The 24,484-nt window shown below is 40.8% G+C and overlaps 2 protein-coding genes across 2 annotated transcripts; both read right to left on the bottom strand.

The window, feature by feature from the left end:
- Nucleotides 1-491: 491 nt before the first annotated feature.
- LOC115370401 (uncharacterized) lies at nucleotides 492-2,802 on the bottom strand. Its single transcript, XM_030067411.1, has 2 exons — nucleotides 2,691-2,802; nucleotides 492-2,287 (listed from the first exon to the last, which is right to left on the bottom strand). Exon 2 carries the CDS (start codon nucleotides 2,283-2,285, stop codon nucleotides 522-524), a length of 1,764 nt encoding a protein of 587 aa, XP_029923271.1. The 5' UTR covers nucleotides 2,286-2,287; nucleotides 2,691-2,802; the 3' UTR covers nucleotides 492-521.
- A 495-nt stretch (nucleotides 2,803-3,297) lies between these two features.
- On the bottom strand, nucleotides 3,298-23,816 carry map3k2 (mitogen-activated protein kinase kinase kinase 2). The gene is made up of 17 exons (XM_030067398.1): nucleotides 23,487-23,816; nucleotides 21,963-22,035; nucleotides 20,893-21,011; nucleotides 20,190-20,230; nucleotides 20,000-20,099; nucleotides 19,340-19,453; nucleotides 18,964-19,060; nucleotides 18,162-18,292; nucleotides 17,262-17,341; nucleotides 16,174-16,238; nucleotides 15,258-15,350; nucleotides 14,353-14,592; nucleotides 13,392-13,540; nucleotides 12,809-12,940; nucleotides 12,118-12,247; nucleotides 10,608-10,785; nucleotides 3,298-8,476 (listed from the first exon to the last, which is right to left on the bottom strand). Exons 2-17 carry the CDS (start codon nucleotides 22,015-22,017, stop codon nucleotides 8,257-8,259), a joined length of 1,944 nt encoding a protein of 647 aa, XP_029923258.1. The 5' UTR covers nucleotides 22,018-22,035; nucleotides 23,487-23,816; the 3' UTR covers nucleotides 3,298-8,256.
- Nucleotides 23,817-24,484: the final 668 nt, after the last annotated feature.

Here is a 24,484-nt window from a genome sequence, read left to right as displayed (position 1 = left end):
TTTAGTATAGCTAAGGCCTGCCTGTGTTGTCTCATGGACCGGACAGTGAGAAACAGGTGTGTCTACATTTGATATATGTCCTGTGTCATTGTTTTCATCACATCCTGATGAAGGCACAAGGCCAGAACGTGTTAATGTGATGCTGATGCTGGGCTGAATAAATAAGGCCACTGTTTGGAGAGATAGATGTAAGATCTTCACCTTGACTTTGTGTCCACTTTTGGCCGTTGACCTGCACCTTATTTAGGTTTTGCATATTTGGCTTTGAATGATAAGGAGACATAGAGGTGGCAGAGTGTTAGAGATAGAGATAACTGTAGGTCCCACATCTTTGGTCTTCAACGTTAAAGCACAAGAACAAAAGGGACACACACACACACACACACAGAAATCAAATGCAGAGTTTGAATTGATTTTTAATGCCATCATATTTAATTACATGCTATTTAACTCATCTAAATTTGAAAAAGTTAAAAACTGGCCATGACTTTTCAGCAATTCATGAATAGTTGGTTCTTCACTCAGTTTTCTGGTTGTTGTTGTGATTTATCTGCAGTTGGTCTTTCCAGCAGCTTATAAATTTTGTTCAGATTAGAACTTATCTCAGCGAGCTGGGTGTCCATCTTAGTGAGCTGGGTCTCCAGCCTGTAGAGCCTGGTGTGCACCTTGTAGATCTTGGTGTCCATCTTGATGAGCTTTTCGTCAATTGTGGTGATGCTGGGGACGGGCTTGTCTAACACCACCTCAAGATCCTTACGAGTCACGCTGACAGCATTCTGACATTTGTCTCCATGGTACCCTGGCTGACATTCACACATTGTCAAAGTCCCCGCCAGCCACCTGCATTTGGCACCGTTCTCGCATCCGAAATTGCCGCATGGATCCCAAGGTGCGTTTGGACTGTGAGGAAGTTTTGCATAAAAATAGAAGTGCAGTTTGGCAGGAACGCTATTGCACTTACCGCTGATGAACGCCTCTGGAGCTGCAAAAACCTTGCCTTTAGAGACAAGCAGCGCTGCAAAAATCAACCTCAAATAGTCCATCTCCCATTTGTCAACTGGACCATTATCACGCGATAATTCCTGTTCCAAATTTGAACATTTCTTCTTTTCTAGGATTCCCCTTAGGTAATTTGGATTTTCTGATGTAAAGATATCTTCATTCCACTTAGAGTTGGTGCGACTTACAGCTACAGTAATGTCACCCAAATTAACTGAGGTAAAATGCAATAATGAATGCTTCTCTTTGTCATTTGATTTGAAAATGACCACTATCCAGTAATAAAAATCATATGTCTTGTCTAGTTCTTCTTTGACCTTTGTGGCTGATTCTTCATCCGGTTTCAAAGGATGAATCTGGTTGATCTTTTGGACAGCAGGTTCTATGTACTCTTCACTATCAGCACAGCTTGCCACAACATCTCTCTGGGCTTCTATCACCTTGTTGAACTGGGACACATACTCTGCTTCCTTGTCTTCGGTGTCGTAGCCCTTCAGTTTATAGTAGAGCTGGTTCAGCACCATTCCTCTCCACAGCAAGCTGTTCAAAAAAAAGTTGTACCTGTTTAACTCTTTAATATCACATTTGTGCCTCTTTTTCAGTAAGTGCAACAGGTTGGCGCTTAGAGATGCCTCTGTGTTGGTCAAATAAAAGACGAGCCTAGCCACACTGTTCTCTGTAGCTGTATTCTCATAGAAGCTAACAAATTTGTTGGCAAGTTCACGCTTTTGATTTTCACAGTTTGGTTCTTTCTCACAGCTCTGACGGAATTTGTTGAACTCGTTCCAGGAGTTGATGATGTTTGTTTCGTCTCGAGAGTAGGCACTAGCATAGGTGTTCCACTCAACATCGGTTTTGAGGTCAGCAATCTGCTTGGAAATGGAATCCAGCTTCTGATTGATGTCTTTGAGCATGTCTTTCACGGGGTCTGCTCCAGGAACAAAGGCCAAAGCCAAATTGATGATCGCTGCAACCAGGGTGCCGATACCCGGCGCAAGACTGGCAAAGCTTGCAATTTGGCCCAGTGCTTCTTTGACCCCTGGTGCATTAAGAGCGTCTGCAACAACTTTCAGTAAGGCAGATGCTACCTGTGCACTAGATTTTATGAGCTCCTTTGTTTTGCCTGTCATGGGTTGTGGTGCTCTGCGGTCCCTGTATTTGCGAACAAGGTTGGCATAGGTGGGTCTTTGTGATAGTGGGTGTTCCTCAGCATTACTGGTGATGCATGACAGCATGAAGAGCAAGGTGGCCAACAGCAGCAGGACTGAGAGCCGTGGTGATGCCATGGCTGCAAAAAACATTTAATAGCTGGTTACACTTAGATACTATGATACTATGTTGCATAAGTCAATGCTTCTATTTATATTTAATACACCAACTTTTGCTAGTTTTTTTGCCCTCTGTGCTTTTTCATGTTAATAGAGCTGAAATATATAATTCATTTTCTTCAAGGTGTATCAGGTCTTCTTTTACTTTGTGTATTATCCTGATGGAGATACATACATACCTTTGGTTAGTGACAAGACATAATTACCTAGTATTTGCTTGGTACACATGCAGTAATTATTGGTATGAAAAAGCAGTTACTTGTCACACCATTTCCTGTATGGTAATTAGTACCAAAAGTACACAGTCAAGTAAATGGTTTGCTAGGGTTTTCCATTAGTCTACTCATAAAATAGCTATCTTACCTTTGGGTTAAGCACAGCTAGCATTGAACTCAGACCTCCTGATGATCAGTGTTTCAATCAGATGCAGCAAAATAAAGATGATGCTTTCTTTAGATTTGCTACAGCCTTCTTTCTCTCTGTCTCTCCGTCTTGCAGAAGTACTCAGAATTAGTCTCAGACCCTTTTTATAGGCGTCACCAAACATAAAAACCCAGAGACTTCCCATCTATGGCTAAAATATAACCATGAAGGCAGCCGTTGGTTATCTCTCTTCATTTTATTGATAATATTCAAACAGGAATCAAATGTCAAGGGCTTGGCCTTACCAGCCAGTTCCTGGCACCCTCAACGTTTTTCTTGCATCCCATGCTTTGGGAGAATTAATGGAAATGACACATTGTTTTGCTGCCCTTGGCATATAGGCTTCAGTCACAGTTTGCATACCTGCAACATCAGCCATATCCATCTCATTTTCAAAGAGCAGCAACTCTCATAACTTGTCTTGAAGACTTTGGTGCAGATACAAATACTTGAGAGGAACAACAGGACATCAAAGCCAGGCATTTTATGTTCTATTTGGAAATTAAGATATGCTGTTATTCTTGAGAAAAGATCTCACATCCAGACATGAAATAAATATCTTTTATTGTTTTCATCATCATCATAGTCATAATTGTTGTAATTATGAACACAGAGCGTCAGCTGTTCCAATACTCCAGAGTTTTGCCAAAAAAAACAGCAACCATTCAATGGCACCGCTGTGTCTCTCAGGACCCAACCATGCATAAATTCTCCCATTTAAAAAAAATGAAAATAAAAAATATATATTAAAAAAATTATGCGTACCACTGATATACAGATCTGATATAAACAGGCGTATTGGTCACAAACCAATTAGAATTATAAACATGGCTTCTTTAACAATACACAGAGACCAAACGTGTGGGATATAAGTGTACTTTTCTTTAAAAAAAAAAAAAAAAAAAAAGGGTACATTTGATTTATACATTTGTACATGATCTTTTTTTTGTGTGTGTGTGTTTTTAACCCCCTACAGTCAGTATGCTCAAGGCATTTTGGGCGCAGTGTCCATTGAGCACAAATTGCAGTAAATGCACGTGTACAACCGCGTACGTTCACTCTGACACACACACACACACACACACACACACACACACACACACACACACACACACACACACACACACACAGGAGTGGCAGCAGTGGCTTTAGACACAAAGGAACTTGTAAGTTGTAAAACTATTTATCTTGGGGCTGTTTGCTGTTGACAAATACTGTCCCGTTTCCAGATACCGAAAAATTAATCCACTGTGGTGAATGAGGCCATCTAACGGTTAAAATTAAACATTACATTCATGGACAAGTCGTCGCTAACCAAACCTCAACTAACAACACACAAAACTGCACGCACAAATACTCTCTCTCTCATTCTCTCTTTCACACACACGCACACACACACACACCTGTGTAAAAAAAAAAGTCTTTAAAATGTGCAAAAAAGGTCATCGCTGACAGAAAGAGACATACAGTCAACGCGTAACCAAGCTGTGCGAGCGACAGCCCAAGAGGAATCGTGAAGAAGCATCAGTGAATAAAACAAAATAGTAAGCAACATACCTTTGAGATAGTGCATAATGGTAGTGCGTATCAAGGTTACCAGTGCTGGCGGCAATTTTAACTGTATAGTTTGTTTTAGCATCTCCATTTATCCATTTATCTGTACCTGACAGGCATCATGTCCTATATGGCCCACCTAATACTCCTAACGACCACATATGTTTTAATGCGATTTGCACATCTTCTCTTGAGAACTTTTTGTTGGTGTTGCAAGGCAACAGTAGCTTTTTAGATGCATAAACTATTTGAGGCTGCATAATGCAAGTGAGAGATGAGTTGTTGCTTTTCAGATATGAGCATGCACAACCTGTGTGGACTCCTGGCAGCAGGAGCACCTGCTGCCAGCTAAACGCACAGCAGCTGACTGAAGAACAGAACAACAGAGCAGGTAAGGTCTGCATCTTTTAAATGAGTGCTGTTTGTGAAAATCATGACTTTGTGAACGGTGAGCAATCTGAAGACTTTCCTGATGGTTCAGGACAGTAATCACGAGTCATTCTCTATTTGACCATCCTTTCACACACATAAACAAGGGCAGGGGAACAGCATCCCTTTTTACTTGGCATTAGTATACATCCTGACAGAGTAAACGCCTGCTGCGCCTGCTGTGCATGTGGTATACATGAACCCTCCAGTGGACGCCTTAAGATTTGGCAATTTAACCAAAACATGTAAAAGCAAAATATATTGCATATGCTCAAATCACAATTTCAACATTAATCTCATTAACTGTGCAGCCCTGGCTTGGACTGCTGCTGTGTTACTGCCCAGTGGACAATTCAAGTTGGCTGAGTGTTTTGCTGTGGTGCCAACAGTGAATATGTTTACATGCACACTGACACTCTGATTACTGGGAGTTATCAGCTTAAGGCAAAATTTGATAATAAAATTTGGTAGTTCTCTAAGTAATATGATTTCTCTAATCAACCAGTTTGCATGGACATGTTAAATCATTTGCTCTACCACTCATCACTCGGCCACACTGCAACATGTTTACTGTGTGAATACAACATCTGCATGATGTGACTGCATTTAGCAGTTTGGATTAAAAAAAAAAAAAGATAAAAGCCTGAAAAAGGGTGCTTAAACATCCCAGTAAGTAGAAACACTCGATTATGACTTTATCTCAGATAAAAGTGTTTACATGACCGTATCAATAGCACTGCCTTAAGCACATTAAGATCAAATGTTAGTGTGAATGCAAATATACTCAGTCTTACAGCCACAGGCAGGTTACTCCCTCAAACTAGAACACGACTGGGTGCTGAAATATTGAACGGACAGAGACACTGGGGATGCTTTTCCCGGGAGGAAACTGCAATTAACGCCACAATACAACTGCGTACATTTTCAAAGGAGCATTTGTGGTGTGGCTAAAGTGACAAGTTAACTGTGATGCATTTTTTGGCAATAACAGTGACTACAGCACTGATTGTAGATATATAACAAGCTGCTTAGGTTAAGGTAGAGGAACCAAACTCTGTGAGACTGATATTGTATAATGTAAACCTCTTCAGTGTGTATCTACTCTGTAAAACTATGGAGTGTATGCAAGACGAAAAATAACAGAGTACACTGATATGGCACAATGGTGCCTTGACTGAAGAACAGAACTGTACCGTTTCCAATACTGGAGCATATGGGTATCTTTCCTACACACTCCATTTTAAAATGTTATACTTCCTCCACCTTATTTTTTTGGAGTGGATGTTTACATTAAAGTCAGTTTACAGTAAGACATACTGTATGCTGACAGTAACTGAGAATACAAGCTGTCAACAGGCTCATGAGAATTAATGAGACTCAGGAGACAGCCTCTGAAATGTAACGTGTACATCAGAACCGGATTGCTGTATTTATTCAAAGATCTTCCGTGCACCTCCCAAACTCTCAACACTTGGAAAATGTCGAATTCATTTTCCATGCTGTGTTAGCACTTAGTCACTATACGTACCAAAGTAACTGGATAATGCTGATTATTTCTCCATCTTGTGTTTGATAACACAAGTCAGTGCAATGACTGTTAATTGAAAATGTACCTGTGGGCTTAAGAGTCATTTCTGAGCAGCCAGTAAGCCAGCTAGGAACTTCCTTACAACCGAACAGCTCTTCAATGTTGCCTTCAATATTGGACATAACTACAACTGTTTTTGGGCCAAGCCAGTGAGATCTAATCACCAGTAAAACTGACAACATTGGGACAGCGTCATACAGCCAGACCTCTGGCTAATCAACTGTGAGCTTCTTGCTTGGCTTTGTGCCACCGGGTCCATCAAACAGCTCTGGGAGACTCTTCAAACGCACCTCTCCAGGTTCCCACCTCAAACAATCAAACTGTCTGATTTCACAGAGATACAGAAGTCCACAATTTCTAAACATTTTCTACTTTAAAAGTCCATTCTTAATTGGATTTGAATGTTTAGTAGATTTGCAGTATGATGTGTCAGTACACATCGTAGCAGGGCAACAGCACACCTAAAACAGAACTAGGGCCACGGAAATCAGCATTTTTGCCCAAAATTCACGTCACTTTAGCTAATTTGATATTGCTGACAGTTTTGTAAAATACAAAAGACCCTCCAATTAAGGGATGATTTCTTGCTCAAATAGTTGAAAAAGAGAAATGCTCCAGGTAACAATTATCAGCACTAAACTGCTGCCTAGCAGCGATTTCCCACTTTTATTCCACCTCTTCTGCTTCCCTTCCTCAACATCATTCAGCTAAAAGCCACATCCTGAATCCATAAAAAAGCAGTGGAAGGAGGGATGCAGTTGAAGAGTGACTACAAAGCTTGAAACTGTTTTATCTCAAAGGGTTTGAAGTAGAGGCACCAGTCCTTGTTTGTGTCTGCTTTGGTGCTGACTGAATGATGCTCAGTGCTATGTTACATACCTGGAGCTGAACTAGGACTGGGTTAAACATGACAAATCCCTGTTACAACAAAGGCAGAGATGGACATTAGGGCTGAACTGGAATCAGCTGAAGCTGGGCTAGTGGTGAGAAGGCAGTTTGTTGGATGCAGGAAGAAAACACTCAAACAACACCTTGTGTATGACAGACATTTCCGGAAACTCAAGATACACTCTTACACTGTGGGGAAAAAAGGGGCTGTGTGGGGGAAGGCACGTGGCAAAGACTGAAGATGGGGGCCTGAGGGGAAGGAAACCTGGCAGACAGACAGTAAAGCAGAGAGAGAAGACCCAAGACACTTCAGAGGCAACCCCAAGTGTAGTATACAAGAGATGTGTAGCTTAACTGCTAGCCTGTGGCAGCTGAGAACCATCTGGTCACCACGTTTGACAGATCTTATTTTGGCTAGATGAGTAGAAGGGGACAGACAGAGGAAAAGGATGAAGAATGAGGGCAGGTCAGTGAAAACTTTGTATTTTGGGGGGTTTGGGAGTGTTCTCTGCATCTCAGATTTAGACTGGGTTGTGTTTGATTAGCAGCGGGTCCAGGTTCACCCATTGCTTTGGGTTTTGGCAGGAGAGTACATTCCGGGGTCAGAGTGGGGGGAGGAGGGCACTCCAAGAGCCAATCACCATCTAGGTCCATGACAATGACACTATCTCCAAAATCTCCACAAGAGAAATTTACAAACATAAAAAGGAAACATTTTTCAAAGTTATTTTCATTTTTTAAGGGGGAAGTGCTTACCCTCCCTTTGTGAAATTAAGGTGCAATGTTGCTGGGACAAAAAAAAAAAAAAAATTATGTTCTCTATGGCAGTCTCCTACAAACAGAGACCCAGGAGCAGGTAGCCAACCCTCTCCCCCCTACCTACACACCTCCTCTTCTTCCATATGCGAGATCAACCCAGCAGGTTCTTCCTGGTCCAATGAGGTTTCAGCGTGGAACTAGAGGGGGTACGGCCAGAGGCAGAGAGACTCCCATCAGGTAAGGCCATGTCTGGCAGTTCGGCATGAGGGAGGGGGTTCAGGGATCAGATTAATGTACAAAGATGTGCCTCAGTAGCTCATCAGCGGACGGCCTCTGCTTGGTCTCCACGAAAATGCGTCTAAGGAAGTCACGGCAGTGGTCCGACACCTGGGCGGGCAGCACTGGGTTGGTGGGCTGGGTAGCGATCTTAAAGATGGCAGCCATGGCCTCGAACTCTGCCCAGGGGGGCCGCTGAGTCAGCATCTCCACAACGGTGCAGCCTACACTCCTGCAGGTGAGATGACTGGCATTAAAATGAAGTTAAGGAAGAAATCATGCACACCAAACAAGGTTGTGGGTGACCGCCAACTGCATCTGAAGAATGCAGGGTGCACGACTGTTCTCTTCGGTAGACAACCAAACAGTGAATTGGGTCCTGCCTCAAGATCCTTCTATTACTTGACTTGTTGAATCTAAAGTTGCCAATAGCATACCATGGATATAAACTGCTCAATGGTGAAAAAGGTGAGAGGGATTAAAGAGTAAGGAAATAAAAACCTGCTATGGAGGTCTGGTGGTATGCTCCACCAAAGAAAAGTTCTGAAAAATAATCTAAATGTTCATTTCTGATGACTTTTAGGATTACAAGGTAGTGCTGTTCATAAGATAAAAGAATTACAAGACTGAGCAAATAAAGCACCAAGTATTAATTTCTTCTCTTACGCTACACCCACAGCACAACATATCTGTTCATCTTTCAAACAAGTAGGACACACTTTAGGGCCTAACTAACTTCTGTGGTCACCATAGCAACTTACAACAATCGCTATTTTATGCTCTACCAGCCACATGACCCTGGCAAACAATGCAGAGGCTATTCTATGTTGTTCAAGGTCTGTTTTGCTACATGCACATGTAGCAAAACAGCAGCTACATGCACATCCAAACATGTATCCTAAGCTTTGAGATGACCATCCCTGATCACTAAGCTTGGACCAAAAGGAGTTGGTCATGATCGACTGAGACCTAGTCATCTGAAGACATGCCTACCTGTCCTATGGAAACCTCGTCTTCATATCTTAAATTGCTCCCTTGTTAGAGACAGCTTTCCTGATCAACTACAGTGGGTCAGAGTCATTTCAGTTTGTTGACCTGATGATCTTTTTGTCTTTTGTGATTACAGACCATCTCTATGTCTTGCTCAGGTATTTGAAAGAATAGTGTATAACAGACTAAATTAATTTATCACAACACAACCGTCTATACACCCACTAATATGAATTTGAAGAAAAACACTCTGCTGCAATAGCTCTGGTCCAACTGGAGGATAATTGTTGGGCTCTCAGCAACAATGAATTTACCCTTGGAATATTCAGTGACTTGTCCAAAACCTTTTTGAAACTATACATCATAGCATTCTGTTAACAAAACTCCAGCTCTATGGTACCAGAGAGGTTGTACTGTAATCATATGAAAACTGTATATTTAATCATAAACAGTCTGTTTCTTGCAACGGTGCAATATCCAGCTGATTCAATAAGAATTTAACATGTGGTGTACCTCAAGGATCTATCCTTGGCTCCCTGTAGTCATGTGAGTCATCAATAAAAAGGCAAACGTGCAAACACTTTACTTCTGCCATAAATAAGTCTCTTCATTGGGTATATGGTCGGTTCATACTTACATACCACATACATATTAGAGAAATTAAAGGAAATAACATGAAGTCTGAATCCTTGACCCATACTAACCCATAGGTTATTCTGAGTAACTGCCTTTATCCTATGTTGAAACATTATTTGTATTAGGTGCATTTGTGTAAAAAATCTATACTGAATCTATACAGAATAAAGAACTGTTTCAATATCTACAAAAATTCACAAAAATGGCATGAAATAAAAAGGGAGAGAAAAAATGGAAAGAAAGGAAGAACAAAAAGACTAAAAAAAGGGTGTTATACTCTTAAATGTAGTTGTGCCTCTTTACTTATTAGTCACATGATGATTGAGGTTTGTTAAGTCTACCAGTCTACCTGACAAAACCTACATGGCACAACAGGTTGTTGAGCTGGTACTCTGTTAGAATAAAAATGGACTAAAGTCTACTAAAAGGGATGCAGTCTAGTTAACTTAAGAGTCTAACCTTGCTCTTCACCTTAAAAATATCATGGCAGTACATAATGCACCCACTGTTTTATAGCTGTCGTCCTTTGTTATCACTGCCCTTTGCAATGCTAACTATCCACGTTCATATCACTATGTCAATAAAAATATGGCATGTCATATTAGGTTTCATAGGTAAATTGCTGCTGCTCTGACAGTTGAGTCTGGCATCGTAAAAGACATAAGATAAAACAGTAAAATATGCGCCCAGAATTTGCGTCCAGTTTTTGTAAGAGTGTGTGTGTTCTCGGGTCTTACCAGATATCAGCCTTCCTGCCGTAACCCTCTCCACTGATAACTTCAGGGCTCATCCAGTAGGGAGTGCCGGTCACAGACTTGATGCCTGTTCCTGACAGACAAATGGTCTGCAGCCGCCGACTGGCGCCGAAGTCACCCAGCTTCACGTTACCCACTGAGTCACGTAGGATGTTCGCTCCTAAGCAAACAAGTTTAGTCAAAACACTTGCACGCTGTTAACCATCTACCTTTGTTCTGTTTCTGTGAGTCTATTATGTCTTCACTCAACATTTCACTATCTTTCTAGGGAAAGAGGAAAATTTATTTTGTCTACAGTCAGGGAATTATTTCTCATATTTATTATCTTTACGACTGCATATTAAAGCAGTTTGATATTACACAGGGTATGAATTGTAATTGTGACTGTGAAGTCTTTATAGCAGATAACCAGCCAAAAACTGGAGAAGCCAATTTGCCCTTCGGTAAGCCCCGCCTTAGAACAGCTACTGGCCAATCATACCTTAGCAACCGTAACTAGGCGAGCGTGCCTTGGCAAGCTTTCTCACAGTAAAAATGCCGAAGCGGTGTGTTTACGGTATTTTCAAGTTAGACGTGCGATATCCTCAAAGTTTAGAGGGTGGTGTTGTATTTTTCCATTCCCAAAGACTAAAACACAAGAGGAGAGATGTCGGATTTTGATAAAACAATGTGGAAGACCTCATTCTCAGCTCAATCCATTGAAAATAACGAACTACTATGTTTGCTCCAAGTGAGATGCTAACACAACATTAGGTAGCATAACGTAGCACACAGCTAGACGGTGGATTATCTTTAACTTTGCCGACTGGATACGTCGCTTATTTTTGCAGAATGTGGGATGTTCATGATGGCGTGCCTTAATTAGATCTAATGTATGTATCAACCCCATGATATGGGAGTAGTATCCTGGTGCGCTTTTAGACATGGAAATGCAGGATAATTCAGTTTTGCTAGCATAGCAAACATAACAGCTATGAATGAAAGCTATCAGCAGTAGTCATTGTTAATTAGCTTAAGATAAAACACCCATTGACTCAACCTGCTCTGCAAGAGCATTCCTGCTCTTTGATCAGTTTATCCTGTACTTGTAAAAGGGCGTGGGGTGTCTCACGTTTACATTGAGACCGCTGAGCTTTTGCCTGAACTGTGATCTCTGCATTTAAATCATTGCGCTGACAAATAATGTCATGAATATATCTCTCAAAAGCATATTGGAGCCCTTGCTGTCTACTCCTCTCTGATATTTCTGAACATTGCCAGAAATTTGAGATGATTTCCTGTGGAATATCTGTCACTGGTGAGACTGAACACGCCATATTTACATATCGGACTGCACCGTAAGGCTAAAGCTTGCCATGCATAGCAACAGTAACTAAGGGGGGCGGGGTTTACTGAAGGACGAATTAGCTGGTGAATTTCTGTGATGCAACAAAGACACTGTGGCCAGAAAAAAAAAGGGTTCCCTGACTCACAGTGCCAACCCTCCTTTTACCTTTGATGTCCCTGTGGACGATCATGTTGCTGTGCAGGTAGGAAACTCCCTCCAGAATCTGCCGAGTGTAGCGGCGCGTCACGTTCTCCGTCAGCGCTCCGTATGACTTCAGCTGGTCCTTGATGGAGCCCTAACAGACACAAATTGGGCAAAACATATGAAAGGCACAAACAAACAAAAGTAAATAGAATAAGATAGTGCAACTTCATTTCCTTTTGTTATAATTTCTTCTGTTGTCATTTTGTTTTACTGAACAAATGACAGTGAGGACTGAGAGAAAGAACTAGAAAAAACAAACAAAAGGATGATGTTATGGACATTTCCATATATGGAAGAATTTTTTTAAAAATTCTGTTAGAAAACCACCAATTACAAATTATGATGCATCAACACTGCATTAAACTGCTGATACATCAGCAAACCAAAGACATCACCCGATATCCACTTTAAAAAGCAGTATCAGTTTTCTTCTTTCTTGTAAGTGCTTTTACTGACCTACATTTGGCAAATTGTAAAATTTGGCATTTTTGTGGCTTCTTTCTTGCTAGGAGTGTTTCGCTGATTCAACACTCACATTTGCAACAAAACAATCATGGTCTTTTGTTTACAAAAGACCTTTTGTTTATAAAAGACCATGTTTGTGGTGTTAGTGGTGCTTATTAATTAATTAATTAATTAATTTAGGTCTCACCCCAGGCATGTACTCCATGAAGATGGAAAGCGTTCGCTCCATCGTGTCTCGCAAACAGCCGTAGTACTGGACGATTCGCTCATGGCACAAGTTCTTCAGCAGCTGGATTTCACACTCCAAGGCGCTCACCTCCTAAATAATCAATTAAAACATTCTAGCATTACAAACCTCTCTCTTTCCTGCCTTGTTGTTATTTCTCTACCTATAACTCCTCTATCACACATAAAGTAATACTTTGTTATCTGTTAGCAGAATGAAAACTGGAAAAAAATGCCGAAACCTGAAGAAACTCAAATACACTGTTCTGTCCACTCATGTTTGTCCTATCTCATTTGGTTGTTTACACAGATGGGCTTTAGGACAATAAATACTAAAGTTCTTATAGTTCTGGCTTTATGTACCCAGCACTTTGACAGATGATCACTTGGAGGTCCCAGTTAATTCAAAATATCTAATTAGTTGGCAGTTGTCAACTGCAGCTGCACTTAAAAGTTTCCCTAAAGCACCAAACAGAACAGGAGCACAGCAAAAAAAAAAAAAAAAAAAGCAACAATTCAAACAAAAAAAGGCACAGTAGACTCACTTTGCTGGTCTCGGGACTCTCAGGGTCGAACTGGACCTGCTTCACCGCCAGTTCCCGTCCGGTGTCGGCGTCATAGCAGAGGAAAACCCGACCAAAGGCCCCCTGGCCCAGAAGCTTCCCCAGACGCCAGTTGGTGGGGGCACGTGGAGCTGCATACATACAGAAGACAAGGAATGAATAACATCATGGAAAAATCACTTAAACCTCAACATTTTAACTTGTACAGCTGGGTCTCATTTAAAATGGTACACTGCTATTTTGGAGGGAAAAAAAACGATACATCAACAGGTTTTCAGTTTCATGTCAAAAATGCCACTGATTAGTCCTCTAAACCATTTTGAAATTACAAGCCTTTTATCTTAGCTCCAGTTATAATTTGTAGTGCCTCTTATTTTGATGGCAGCAATTACTTTATTTGAGCTGGTGTCACCTTTAACCTGCAGCAGAGAGCTTTCAAGTTCTGTATGATTTGTCTCCCTCTTGTGGCAGTGAAAAAAAAAATGCTTGAAAAATACCCTGCCAGGTCACGTAGGGTTATGGCCTTTCAATCTTCACATGCAACTTCAAACACAAAAATGCAACTTTGGCAGTCATGGAATCTTCACAAAAGGTAATTACCTATGTTTGTCTTTTATGCTCTTTTTTCCTTATTCTTTATATTAGTTATTGGTTGAATGAATAGCATATCATTGTTTTCAAGTGAAACTGGGCAAATGCTAAATATCAGTGTCTCACACCCTGTTGCCAAGTGGACTAAACAATCTATATCCAACAGTTATAGCACTAGCCTGAACTATATGTGAGATCCAGTTACATTTTGTACAGCATGTAGTGTTTCAGTGCTGTATTGTTTAACTGTCTTTGTAATGCATCGGCACCAAAGCAGGTCAAATTCCTTTTGTGGCCATTGTTTTAAAGCAGGTCTGCTTGTGGTGAGTGTTGCTGCTGCAGAGGGACTCACAGCGGCTGGGCGGGCTGATGTCCATGACAGACAGGGTGGGGGCAGGGGTGGGGTTGGGGTTGGGCTCGATGTCGCTGCCCCTGCGCGGCCGCCTGGCGGGCCCCGGGGCCTCCTCGAGGTCGGGGGTGAAGACGCTGCTGCCGCTGCTGGTGCTGGGCGACTGTTCGGTGGGGCTGAAGTTGACCGGCGAGCGGAAGCCGTGAACCTGCGTCCGCCGAGCCCGAGGGAAGGTCTTCCTCCCTGGTGCACAAGGACAAAGAGGAAAAAGGAAATAATGACAAAATTTACATTGACAGTAGCCATGTCTCATGTGTGTTTACAGGCAGGTGACAACCAGGATCTGCATGCACAGAAACCAGTTGGCGATGTGCTCTGGTGAAGGTGTGCACTTGGTCAGATTACCAAACAACCAAATTAGGAAGCTCTCATTTTCAGGTTGTGGTCAGCAACTAGTGGAGCCTGCATTGGTTGTCTGATGAACTGATCAAGTATACCCGTTCACCTGAGCACATAGTGAAATGGTCACTGTGCATGCAGAGCCTGTGTCACTGGCAACAAACTATGTATCCAAGAAATCTTAAATCTGACTAAACTATGAAATATCAGACTGCTCTTGTAGATTAGATCTATAAGAAAGGCTAATTTTCTCGCAGATTTAGATTAGAGCCTTGTGAGTACTCCTTTTGTATCAAGCAGCAAAAAAGACCTGTTAGACTTAATTTGCTCGACCATAATTCAGTTGACACTGCATGTCCCACAATGTGACTACTGCACATGTGAACATAGCGATGTTGACACTGAAACCATAGACTGTGCAGCCCTAATCAGGACTGTGATTTTAGCCAGAGTCACGCAAATGTAGTATGGCGTCTCAGTCATGATACTGTTTCTTCGTGTCGACTCACCATCACTGTAATCCTGAAGGCCGAAGGGAATGCCGTATCGTCGAGGGTACGTTCCCCCCTTCCCTGACTTCTCAAACACTGGGATGTCATACTCTGCAGGAAAGGAGGAGCAAGGTGAAGACCCCAGTTAACATAAGGTACAGGAAACACTGTCATAACAGTTTATCCTACATGTACATACTGTACATGTGGTCAGAGGCCACAAACTAAGGTGTATATCAGGGAGTAACTGCAGTTTCTGTTGTCTCCTCATTCAGAGAATCCTAGTTTCACCACTGTGTCCTGTACACACATCTTTCCTCCTTGAGGATTGTTTCTTACAGAAGAATTATAATGAGCAATTTTATAATTGATTCTGAATGATCATTGCCCGTTTTTTATTCAAAAACAATAATGATTATGAAATAATAATAAAACTTTGCTAATTTCCTAGAAATGTTTTCTACTAATGTATAATTGAAAAAAAAAAAAAAATACAAGAAAACTACTGCTGAAATGTTTTGTGGAAACACCGATTGTCATCCCTACAATATCGTCTCAACACTGCCATAAAAGGTAATGTTTCAAAAATATTGTCATATTTGATTTTGGCCATATTGCTCTCCCTATATATAAGTTAGTAAAATGATTAGTTGCTGGGAGCTTAATACAGCGTGCAGACTTTATTCCTTTATATTTTCCGGGTGTGTGAGACGGGAGCCTGCACTCAGCTCCACTGATCAGGAGGAATGCATCAAGCCTCATTCAAAATTCCAACCAAGTTGTCAGCTCACAGATTTGACTCTTCCACTCACATCAAATTTATATTTGTTCTTGTGGATTTTTTGAAACAAAACAAAAAACTTCAAAGGAAAACCACATTCCTGACTTTCCAGCACACTCACACAAACACATTACCACACACACACATACACACCTGGAAAGTCCTGGTGGTTGTCTGGGTAGCTCTGTGCCCGAGGCATCCTGGATTTGGGGTAGTCACTGCACCACATGAAGACACAAGTCACAAACAACACTAACAATTATATTTTCATTATTGATTTTTGAAAGACTCACAAATAATGAAAGCATTGTGTGAGAAGGAAACTTTTGCTCACATAGACTTTAAGAACACATTATGCCCTGGAAGTGAAAAATAATGGTATACTGTGACGCTGTGCTGTGTAATCCCATGAGGGATGGACCACTAGGTGGTGTGACTCATAAATATTCATTCACTCATATACACACAGCTTTAAACCTTTACAACCAACAGTCACCGTAAGATTAAAAAAAAAAAAAAAAAAAGTCTTCTGTTGCATGTAAACTTTTATTTTGAAAAGGTTTTATTTCATCCTCAAATTCTGTCTTCCCAATTTTCTGGTAATTTTTGTCCCTTTTTCACATAATTTTCCCCTCATTTTTTTTTTAAAATCATGTTTGCCATTTCTTTCTAATTTGCTTATTGACTTTTTCCCCATGATTTTGGAAGAAACTTTTTGGTTGGTTATGGTTTTGGTTGGTTTGGTTATAATGTTCTGCTTCTGCAGCTAACAAAGTCATGGTCATTCATAAACCACAGAATTGATAATCTGCTGTGGAAAGCAAATGTTTCAACGGGGACTATTTTCTGGAGGAGACCATTTCACTCTACGTAATTTCAAGACCTAGTTCTAAAATGCACCTGCTTGCTTTGAGAAAAGATTAGCAGAAACATGAAGTTTATACCGTTTTTAGACATTGCACTAATCATGCAGAATCACTGGTATGGTCCTTTAAATATTACGCTTGGCAAAAGAAGGACATTTAATTATTATGATCATGGTTATGTATTACAAACAAGAAATTCAACATTTATTTCCTATACTGTAACAATGCTGCATCAGTGTACTTTTATATAATAATAATAAGTAAGCCACCCGAGGCCATGCTTTACAGAGATTTTCACAATTGTCCATCAACTGTTCTCACATCACTGTAAAGCATGGCCTTTTGTGGCTTATTGCCTCATTTTGTGGCACTGACCTGTCGAGGGGGCTGTCTAAAGAGGGACAGCTTCCAGACGCCGAGTTCTCCGGACTGCTCATGGACAGCGGGTCCAGCATCTGGGAGAAAGAACGGAAAATCAGGATGAAGAGACAACATGATTTCAATCTGTCACACGTGCATGTAAATTCATTCGCCTGACTTTAACAATGTCCTGGAATATTTAGACAGTGTTGAGCTTCTGTGAACTAAAGCAGAGGTACAAATCAATCAAAACTTATGTGAATACTTGGAGCTGAGTCTCTTTAAGTGCCACATTTTACCCAGAGGAAGAATCTACAATTCCCTGGCAAGTGAAACCAAAAGTTCAGCAACCACATTCACAGCTTTATCCACTAATCTCTTATTATTGAATAACACCTTAAGACCTTTAGGGGGACTTCTGTCTTATCATTTTGTGGTAATTGTCTTATAAATGAAATTCTTAACACATAATAATTCTTTGTTTATTTTATTTTTTCCCTAATTTCCAGTGTGGGTTTTTTGTTTTTGTTTTTGTAATTTTCACACTAATTTTCATTTAATTTTGTTATGACTGTCTTGCTTATTTTGGGTTATTTCTTGCTAATTTGCTCATTGCTCATTTCCCTCCCCATGTTATGAAATCCAGTGAATCCACTCAGGTTTCAAAAGGTTAAGATCTGACACTTCTAATATCTGAATACAATCGCATTTTCCCCAGAAAAGGCCCTGCTTTCTTCATATTTTCAAATCTTTCAAATTTGTTTCAATATCTTACAAAAAAAAAAAAAAAGGATCAAAAACAAAACATTTCAACCTCTGCTGGTATCAGTGCACCCTGAATCAGTCTGGTCTCTCCCCACACACACACACACACACAGCATACACACTCCTGACACCCCAGGGCGCACTGCTTACCTGGTCCATGCTCTCGGGTATGAACTCCCCTTCGCTGTTGATGCTGGTGAAGGAGCCGTTCCTCGCCACCTGCTGGAGGGCGTCGGGAATGTAGCCTGGAGGAGGGGAGCTGCGGTCCGTGGAGTGGGAGCCTGAGGTGGAAGGTGGGGGGAGATTTTATTTGCCAATTTTCAGGGTTCTCACTATATGTTAAATATAAATTATCTTGACCTTTCTATAGCTGAAATGTTCAAGTTCCATCAACAAAATTCTAAAGACTTATGATTTAAGGTTAATATCCTGTATTTTTCTGCAGGGGAAGTGAACTTAACTTGAGCATGATGGAAAATATGTTGGTCAATGACTAGTTATTGCTTTTCTAAATTGAGGCTGAAAAAAAAAAAATCTATGATATTCCATGACTTCCATGCTCTGAAATTTGATTAGATTCTCTGATTTCCATGTCTGGAACAGAGTTCTCAAAGCTAGACAACTTTCCAGAAATTCCACAAATGTTTTCTTATGTTTGATTTTTCAATGTTATCTTTCTGTAAAATAAAAGAGAATCCAGTCTGAGCATTGTCATTTTGTCAACCTAAAAGTTCTGTTACCAACTAGCCTTGAAAGAGTAGAATAATTTGGTTACGATTTATACCACAAATCTTCACCAACTGTACCAATTTTTCTGTTCTTTGCCTTTTGTAAAGCAATGTCAAAGTGAGCTTGACTTGACTACCTCACCTTTTTCCAGCCCAGTGTCAAGTGTGTGTGCTTTGCTACTTGAAACAATTTTTGAGTAGTTTTGCCTTTAGATAGTATTCACCTATCAAGGCCAGCATGCTCTTCTTATCGGCGACCCTGAATCCCGTGTTGTCCAGCTCCTCGTGGGACGGCAAGAGGTCCATGTTGGAGGAAGAGGTCTAGAGGCACACATAAATAAAACACAAAAAACACAAGTTCGGTAAAAAGCTCTTAACTGGTTGAAATACTATCTTTAACTAACCAGTAAAAAGCCAATTCAAGAGCACACTTCTGAACATGTTAAATCATCAGTGCAACCGTCTAGCATGTCGATACAAAGCAAAAACACATCATTACACCTGTATTGAGATTTGTCCAGAATTTCTGTGCAGTTCTCATATTTTTCAAGACATGGAGATGACTAAACTGGCTCAGACTCGGACTGAGCTGCTGCTGACCTGAGAGGAGATCTGGAGCACCAGCAGGATCTTGAGGCTCTTCATGTGAACGCTGCGGTCCAACAGCTCCACAGCCTTATCCAGGTCGTCCTGAGTCGTCAGTGGAATCACCAACTAGAAGCAACAGATACCTTAGTTTTGCTTTCTTGCATGACAGACAAATATTCAGTAACTCATGAAGCCAAAGACTTTTCTATACAAAAAAGGCTTTGGCTTCCTCTAGACCTGATTCTCATAATGATGATGGTGTTGCTGTTGGATGTTTTTTTTTTTTTTTTTCAAATTAAAATACGCTGCATGGTTTGAGCTCAAGATAGCAAGTGAAGTAACTTGTCAGTTAGCTAATGTTGAAAACAGTTATAAAAGCCTTGCTGAGGAGAGGAGATAGTTCAAGTGTTTATTTTAGAGAGCCAATTATCTACCCCATCATCCCAGTTCCAAGGGAATTAAAATTGTTGATGAGCATCTTGCCCCAAACTCTTTGATTTCCAATCCTGCTGCAGAACAGTATGAATTAAACTGTGAATTTAAATCAATAAAATCTCAAAAATTAACCAAACTTAATGAAATGTTTAAGAATCAGCAGCATTATCTGAAGTATCTGAGGCAGTGTCAGGGTCATAAAATGTTCAGAGGTATGAGCTGACATTTTCTAGTTACCTCGTTGTTGGTGTAGTGAAGGTCCATCGCTTGACCGAAAGCCACTTTAGCTTTCGCCCTCAGGTCGTCCAGCTTGACGGGACGCGGGAACTGCAAGATCCTGTGGGCAGCCAGAGAAGAAAGGTCATGAGAGGTCAGCGGTGTGTCGGCACTGACGACGTGTAAGAAATGAACCTGATCAGACGCTCACCTCTTCTCCCCTTTGAACTCGAACTTCACTCTGACGTCGTTCTGTTGAAAGAGAGACGCATTTCAGCAGGAGAAACAGAGCTCTGGAGCAGTCGAGATATCCAAGGTAATCAACCTGAGCTATTTCTCTTTTGCCACCTTGCTTTGATTTTTAGTGGCATTTTGGGGGCAATTTCATTCAAATATGAAATACCACATTTGAAACACATAAGGGCAACTAGACAATGAAGTTGTACCACTAAGTTTTGTTTTGTTTTAAATCATAACATACCATCAAAAAATGTATTAACAACAATACGCATATAAACTATGAACACATTTGTCTCGGTTTTTTGTTGATGCAATGGTTTATGCTGATCTGCATTTTCTATTACATTTAGCTGTTAGGTGCTAATGGTTTCTTCAGCTTTAGGCTGTGTAACAGATTGTTTTTAATTAGGCTATACATTACTCTAATAACTCATTTTTTTAATATAAGCTATCACAAATGAGCTATGAATGCCCACAGGTCCTCAAATTCATGTATAATTATTTGACTACTCAACAAAAAATGTAAACAGGCTGAAATTTGAAGATGAACACTGGGGGATTTTTCACCCCCATGTTTGATTTGATATTTGATTTCACTTGCATTTTATGAATTTTAATGGGAATTTTAATGGCTGGCCTAAGCTCCTATTTCTGACAGAGAACAGAGAAGCTACCTGGTTCTTGGGTGAGGAGGCTTTGGGTTTGCCCAGGTCTGACAGGGACATGGCAGGACGGCTGGAGCGGTGCAGTTCGGCCAAGTCCTGCATGATTGAGTTCAGCGCCTCCTGCTCATCTGAATGAGGAGGAGAGGAATACCAAGTTTAGCTCATCATTTTGCACAGTGATGAAACATAAAAGCAAGGAGATCGGACCCAAGTGACAAAATAACTTAAAAAACAATTAGGAAACAAAAACAATCAGTATTAGGGCTGGACAATATGGTAAAAGCATCATATTGCAATTCATTTTGCCGATATGGCTGTGATATGACTCCAAATTTCAGCAGCAATGATCATTTTTGCATTATAATTTTCATTTTCACTGTAAAAATGTAAATGATGATGTGATTTTTGCTGGTGTCTGCACTAAACAAACATATGATTCGTAGGCCAGGGCATCTCTGTAGCACCAAACACTTCATGTTCAACTTTGTTATCACACATTTTACCTTTAACCAAAAACTGCAGCTCCTGCAAGTTGGACGCTGCACCTAGCCATCGTGTGAATTCAATACCATGTTGATTAACTGGTCAACCCTAATCTAGATGATAACTGTACAACTGAATTAGATAACAGAGTCGCAATGACAGCGGGAATCAGCATAAGGAAGCTTGGTTATCAATGGCTCACACATGTTCTCAATTTCCTACTGGTTGCAAATCTTAATTTCTTGAAATGATGTAAGCTAACTGAGTGGGTAATATCACTGTCAATTAAACCATATGAGTCAAAAGCTAAAGATCATGCTTCACAACAATCTCACAATATGATCACATGTTAATTGCTGGTGGAGTCTATTTATGTGTATAATGTGTAATAATATGCTTAGCAGACCTCTGTTTAGCAATAAATCAATCATTGTAATGCCTGCTTGAAAACACTGGTACATGCTACCTACATGATAATACAGGGCTTAATATTAGATGATGAACACGTCAGAGATGTTTTATTAAATGAGAAAAACCATCCCCGGATTGTGGAAGACTGTCTTAAACCAAGCAGTAAAGCCATCGAACTCACGCACCCATCATCATGGCACGTCGATCGACCCAGGAGGCCAGGAAAGAGGACTCTCCCATCAACGGGATTCCTTTCTCCTGCAACAGCGGGGGACACCATATATCATAATTCATAACATTCAACTGGTTAAGGCAGGAGATGACACCTGGAGCTGCTGTAGGCCGTGCAGTCAAGTTGCCTGCAGGCAGTGACTGTGTGAAAGGCAACCGTTCTGCCTTCTGCACAAGCATCAGCATCAGTGTTTAGCCTGTAGTGGTGGTGTTAAGATACAGCGCAAAACTGGATAAAAAGGCACTGTAAGCTGCAGAGAAATTAAAGTCTGGTGAGGCGAGATGGCCCAAACATTACTTATGATAGGGCTGCATGATATGGACACAATTTGATACCTCAATATTTATGCTGAATATCTTAACAGTGATATGACATGACTATGGGTTCACTCTTATTTGAAATTTTAAGTGTAGCAACAGAGAAAATTAACCACTCTTCAAAAAAACAGCATAATAATACCAAACGGATGCACAAAATGCAGTTACTTCACAAAGTGTTTTATTGATCAAAACAGACCAATCGCTGTCTTGGGCGGCATTAAAATAATACAAAAATAATTAAAATCAAACACTGTGCTGCAACCTCTGCTTCAATGCAATGTTTCAACAATATTTTAAGTGCAAAGACAGTGAAAATTGAGCATTCTTCAAAAAGAGGCAGCATAATAACACCAACTGGATGTGGAAAATGCACAGCATATTTTTGATCAGAACAGACCAGTCAGTGTCTTAGGCTAACCCTAAGCTTAAATTTAATATCGTCTATATAGTTGGTTTATATCTCGCATGTTAATATCTAAATAACGATATGGCGTTCAGCCTTAATTTATGAGACTTCATCATCACCATCACTGATTGATGATTGCCTGTAAGTGACGCATAAATCGACAGTATCATCACGCTGGTGTGAGCTGTAACGTTAGCCGATCAGCTGATCAATCTGTACCACAGGGCCTTTGCAAAACCATTTAAGCCAGCCGGGTCCGGCTACCGATCAAATGTTATTAGTCAAAACAAAGTTCACACATGCAGCACAGCTGATATATGGCTCCCTTTGCTAAACCATCGCCTTTAACTTGGCTAACGTTAGCTAATTATCTTCACCAGGATCAGTAGGCTCATATTTGCACGCAACTGGGCAACGCGGGATCTATAAGAAGACGCTGCAATGCATTAAACTGCAGTTTCAAAGGGAAAATGCATCCCCAAAATGAAAACAATAACATCGATCAACGTTAGCTGATAAGACATGCTAATTGGCTAACATTAGCTAGCAAGAGTTCCGTGTGGCGTTGAGGCAAAGCTGTCAAGTGTCAGGCCAGGGAAGTTGTCAAGCTAAGCTAATGCTAACGCTAGCTGATACATTTTCAACGTAGCCAGGCAGCTAGCGAGCTATCTCCAAGTTCACCAGCACCGCACGTCGACTAAACAACTTAATGGTGTGTTTCGACTGTCGTGTTTCACCTCTGCGGTCTTACCTGGGGATAGATAGGTGTTTATTCACTTCCTCATCCACAGGGCCGGTGACAGGAGCCCCGGGCCCCGCGGAGAGCCGTTTGAGGAAGCAGAAGTTTGGGAGTCCGCTCCGAACTTCACTCGAGTCCTGCTGGGCCACGGCAGCGAGGCCCGACGGCTCTTCAATTCGTCCGCACACGGGCTTCCAAAACGTGAAAAAAATGCAATATTGTGGTATATTCAAATGAGTACCTCCGTGTCTGTTCGGTAATAAAAATCAAGTTAGTCCACACCGTTCATTTGGTTGCACTTTACACCCAGCTGACTGGCTACGGTAGTCTTCACTAGCTTATCTTCGCTGCTGCTGCCCCCCAGCTGAGTCAAGCGGGCACGATGTGACCAAAACATACAGGAAGTAAAGACTTAGTGATTCTCAAAATAAAAGCGCACCATTCAGGAAAAAGCAACGATTTAACGTATTTCACGATTTATGTTGAACGTTGGGACCGGAAGCGCATTTGTGCATTCTGTCAGACTTGACAGTGTTTGACCCCCAACCTCGTTGGAGGAGTCCAACAACAACACAAGCTGTGATGTCAGAGAAATGTGTTGCCTTCCTGGATTACAACTCAGAGCTGTCACCAAATAAAAAAAAATCCAACTCTGAGGTTTGATAATGTGGTTTGACACACACCACAACGCGATTCTCTGTGTTCATTATGGCCAGTTTGCACCAAACTGCACATCACATCATCACATCATTCAGGAAGATTTATTCACGTCTTTTCTTGTATTATAAAAGCGCAAATCACAGATTTTGAGTATTGCATTCATTAGATGTGACGAGCAAATATTTTGTTATAAAATAAGAGTTAATTTAAAATAATAGTTAATAATTTTTAAAAGCATTTCTGCCATTTAGTCATCATGTAATCTCTCAGGAATGCAGGTCGCTGCATTTGCTGCAAAATCTTGCAGGCAAAATTAATTTCATTATTTATTTATGAATTTATTTTTGTTG

Source organism: Myripristis murdjan, chromosome 2 (genome assembly GCF_902150065.1).
Source record: "Myripristis murdjan chromosome 2, fMyrMur1.1, whole genome shotgun sequence".
In the NCBI taxonomy this organism is placed as follows: Eukaryota; Metazoa; Chordata; class Actinopteri; order Holocentriformes; family Holocentridae; genus Myripristis; species Myripristis murdjan.
This window is presented reverse-complemented; position numbering and strand designations above follow the sequence as displayed.